A 4,851-nucleotide genomic window follows, 5' to 3' on the forward strand; every position below is an offset into this window, starting at 1 on the left:
TATGCACCAAGAGCTTGTAACACTCCAAAGAGAAAGGAAAAATTGAAATCGCATCATATGACCCCTTTAAAGAGATGCCTCTGCTTGTTCACATCCTGTTTGAGGTTAGAATCTAGTGCTGCATTCCACTTCCTTTTCTCCTTGGGGGAATATAATCAATGGCATATATCCGAGTCAACGAGATGGAGGGAAGTTAGCGAGGGACTGGCATAAAAAAATGAACTGGCAAGAAGCCTATAACTTGTGAGAGTCATGTGACTGACTATTTGCTAAGGGATCCTCCAAAGTGCCAGGAATCATTTCAACAACTGCAGAATTTCCAGCAGGTTACACAACACCCATGAGAGCCACAGCTGATATTACTGAACTGTCACTGAGCTTTTTTCCTTTGTGTAATCTGAGTGAACAGTTGTGGCATAGCTTCAATGGGGTATATGTGAAACGTCATCTGGCCAAATCAGAAAACATGTCTCAATGCATCCGTTTGTCTGAGACAGTTTTAACAGCAGTATAAACTGATGGTGATATTTATAGACATTTAAAGTAATCAGGGAACTTGGCTATTTTATTGTTGAATAGTTTATTGTTGTGCACTTGCACAGACAAATAGCCTTTCAGCATGTATTAGGCAGAAATAGGCAGGCCATTTGCCTATATAAGTTGGCTCTACATGCCATTTCATCAGAATCTTTCAACAGAAGAGTGGCAAGCAACAACTAGCTACAAGCACAGTAGCATGGCCAGCAACGCAGTGCTCATTTCCATAATCTTAGGGAACCAAGGTTACGTTAATAACCAAGACGTTCCCTTTCAATATGGTTCACTCACATTGTGTCAGTTACTGACACCTTGGGGAATGCAATCCAATAGTGCTGTGCTACCAGCACAGAACAGAAGACCCATTCTACAAGCCCAGCCTAAGGGTGCAACTCAACCTATGGGCCCATACCAGGCTTTCCTGCCAATACTAGAATAAAAATACTTGAGGGTAAAGAAGAGTTCGCCCAACGAGCAGACCTGGGTCTGTGAGGCTGAAACATTAGGACAGGCCCTTAAGCAGCAAACGCTCAAACCGACCACACAGAGGTTTTTTGGTCAGCTAAATAGACAAGATCCATGCCTGAAGGGTAGGAATGTCCAGGTTATAGAACCTGACAAAGGTAGATGGGGAGAACCAGCTGGCTGCCAAACAGATGTTGCCAGTGGACACTCCTCCAGAGCATGCTCAGGAGGAGGCCATTCCCCTAATGGAGTGAGTCCTCACTCTAATAGGATGCTGCAAGTCCAAGGAGGCATAGAAAGTTTTTCTTCATCTAAGAAAGTTTTTGCTTAGTAACAGGCAGCTCCTTAGTGCGGCCACTGAAGCACAAAAAAACTGCCCCGATTGCCTGAATTTGCTAGAGTGCTCTACTTATACTCTGGATGCCTGGTCTGGGCAGAGTAGATAGGATTGCTCATCCTCAGAAGCAGGGAGAGCAGACAGAGATATGACATGTGCTCTGAATGGACACACAGCCATGCTTTGACTTAAGAACAACCTTACAGTTGTTTGGCCCAAACTCAGGAAGCGCTTACCGAGAGCACATGCAAGTCACCAACTCACTTAACTGATGCCAAAGCCAGCAGGATAAATCTTTAGAGTGGATGGGGTGCACCTCCTGTCCAGCAGCTCATGAAGGAAAGACTAAATTGACAAGATGTTGCAGGACAAATGGTCTGTGTTCTGGTCTGTGCACCAGTGAGAAAAGACAGACCACTTGAGGGCATAAAGACACCTTGTAGAAGGAGCTCTGGCCTCTGAAAAAGTGTTCATGACACTCCGAGGGAGGGGCAAAGGCTCTTAATGAGGGGCCATCGATGGCTCGGGTTGGAGGTGTCAATTATCCCTTTTGTCTGGGAAAAGAGGCCTCTCCTCAGTGGTATGGACCATGGGGCCAAGGAAAGCAGCTGCACCATCCTGGGGAACCATGACTGGTTCTGCCAGAGTGGGGCCACTAGAAGGACCAAGCTTTTGTCCCCTCTGATTCATCTGATGACCTGAGGGAGTAGAGCCACAGGCATACAGGTGCAGGCTGGGCCTAGCATGTCTGCTTCCTGGTTCAGCCTGCCCAGCACGTGCACAGCTCTCACTGAACGGAGCTAGGTTTTGCTGTGCCCATAGAAGAAGGCGTCTCACCAGTCTGTACAAAATTTGAACTAGAGTCCCTCTTGCCAGTACTGAAGGGGGTGCATATGTAGCAGGCCTAGTGGTATACCCCTGATAGCAACAGACTCCGGGGCAGATCTGCGCTCAAGCTGCCAGCTCCGATGTACGGTCACACTCATTACGGCCATGTGCACAAGATCTGCCCCGCTTCCTGACAGCGCACTGTCAATTAGCGGACTCACTACTGACATTGGGCAGATTTGCACATCTTTTTTGAACCGTCGCCGAATCTCACAGAGCAGAGAAGCGGCAGGTCTGTGAGGACAGAACGTGGTAAGTACTGTCAAAATATGCTTTATTTGTACATTTACATGCACCAGTATTTTAATCGTTAACAGATAATGTAGTTTTTTTTTTTTTTAAGTGAGTGAAGTGACATGTGGCGACCCATACTCAGAATTTGTGCTCTGCATTTAACCCATCCAAGTGCACACACACAGTAGTGAACACACACCCGGAGTTGGGCGCCATTGGGCCCGGGGAGCAGTTGGGGGTTCGGTGCCTTGCTCAAGGGTCTCACCTCAGTCGTGGTATTGAGGGTGGAAGAGAGCACTGGTTATTCATTCCCCCCACCAACAATCCCTGCCAGACCTGAGACTCAAACTCACGACCTTTGTGGGTGGAAGAGAGCACTGGTTATTCATTCCCCCCACCAACAATCCCTGCCAGACCTGAGACTCAAACTCACGACCCTCCATATTACTATCCCACTTTATTACACTCTGAAATAGTACAACAAGGTTATAATTTTCATGAATGCTATACATATTCTGAAGATTGTGGTTTCCTTGATTTGTCTTCTTGTGAGCAAACAACATGTAATGATTTTTACCATGTCCGTCAAGCAAAAGTGGACACCTACTGGTGTTCTGCAACTCATAAAATCCCTGAATACTCTGGCTACCTCTTTGGAGGTCTATATGGACCATCTTTACAAAACCCACTGACCAAATCCAACAGCTGTCCTCCAAACTACTTTGCTCAAAAGTTCTTGTCTAATGGCATGATGGTTTGTATGAGCAATGATTATGAGGCCGGAACAAGATTCTCTGTGCCTTTTGCTGGTTTCTTCAGCTGCCAATCTGGCAACCCTCTTGCAAATGGTCAAAATCGCTGTCCACCTCAGTTCAGCCAACATCTTGCTGCCATTAGTGATGGCTGTCAGATATTGTACTGTGTCCAGTCCGGTGTGTTCACTGGTGGTCAGTTAAAACCTGTCCACCTCCCACCATTCACAAGTCCACCGCTGGTTGGCATGATTGCAACAAACACTGTAGCTGTAATGACAGAAGGTGATCGTTTTTGGGTGAGAGTTGGAGAAACGAAGATGTGGAGACTGGCAAAGCCTGATGAGCTCAACCGAATGAAAATGGCATCAGTGTTTAACACACCATCTTCACAGATGTCTGGAGGAGAAAAGGCTGGTGTAGCTGTCGGTGTAGTCATTCTGGTTGCTCTTGTGGTTGCAGGAACAGTGTTTTTAATGAAAAAAAGGGGATCTTCTGGCCTCAGAGTAAGCAGAGGGTATCAGGAGCTTTAGAATGAGGCCAGAATTAGTTGGCGTAAATTGAACAAATACAGAACAGTAAGGGGAAGATGAATTAAAACACCACTAGCATAATTAGCATAATAATCTTTTCTAAATCTTTTCTACTTATTTGTTTACCCTTAAAGGGGTCATTGAATGCCCATTTTACACAAGTTGATATGATTCTTTAGGGTCTTAATGACAAGTCTATAACATACTTTGGTTAAAATTTCTCAATGGTAGTGTAAAACAACTCCGTTTTTACCCTGTCAAATACAGCTCGGTTCACAGCGACCCATTTCGGTGCATGTCTCTTTAAATGCTAATGAGCTCTGCTCACCCCGCCCCTCTCTTCCGTGGGGTGACAAGATGTTCTCTCTGAGACTGTAAACTTTAGCCGCAGAACTTGCTAACTAGCCCATTATTAGGAACGGCGATTTGCAAAGATTCATAAAAAACCGTATACTCACTTCTTCTGTAGGTGAAGCTGGATCATGACTGATTCGTGCAAACATAGATGCATTTAAGTAGATCTGGGGTTGCATTCCCTTCAAAAACAAAAGTAATCTTCAATGGCTCAGAAGTCGCGAGTAAATGCCGACTGCTATGTTCATTATTACATCCAACAACAAAACACCTCAGTCGCTTAGGAGCCATTCTTGTCAACTCCTGCTCTGGCGTCGAAACAATGGTGGACTGATGACAGTTTACTCTGGGCGAGTCTGTGCTAAAACGGCAATGTCAGTCAACAATCGTGGGAGCGGCCTGGGTCTGTGTGAAGTCACACAGCCAAGAATCTGAGAATGGCTTGATCTGAAAAAGGGGTTATGATTTTGGGGGATAAAAAAAAAAACAACACTGGGTGACTTTATCATTATAGGGTGGTTGTGTACAGACACTGCCAACACACGTTTATGTTCAAACACCATGTAAAAGTGAATTTGGAATCCAATGACCCCTTTAAAGAAGTATAGTTGTGATCCATGTTTCTAATCAGCTGAATTATAATCTAAATAAACACTCAGTAATAATTTAATGTCATGATTATTGTTTTATTATTTGATGGTAGTAATAACATTTAATTTATTAATAAAATCAGTTAACCAGAACTGAACTG

General features: G+C 44.7%; 1 protein-coding gene across 1 annotated transcript in view; it reads left to right on the top strand.

Moving 5' to 3' along the window:
• The window catches only part of LOC107669655 (macrophage-expressed gene 1 protein-like), a 10,478-nt gene extending 6,688 nt beyond the window's left edge, over window positions 1–3,790 (top strand). Inside the window, exon 3 of the mRNA XM_016461982.1 lies at window positions 3,023–3,790. Coding sequence (XP_016317468.1) covers window positions 3,023–3,746 — 724 coding nt within the window. The 3' untranslated portion in view covers window positions 3,747–3,790. The remainder of the gene's footprint in view (window positions 1–3,022) is intronic.
• Window positions 3,791–4,851: the final 1,061 nt, after the last annotated feature.

This window comes from Sinocyclocheilus anshuiensis, unplaced genomic scaffold (assembly GCF_001515605.1).
Source record: "Sinocyclocheilus anshuiensis isolate Anshui unplaced genomic scaffold, SAMN03320099.WGS_v1.1 scaffold80, whole genome shotgun sequence".
NCBI lineage: Eukaryota > Metazoa > Chordata > Actinopteri > Cypriniformes > Cyprinidae > Sinocyclocheilus > Sinocyclocheilus anshuiensis.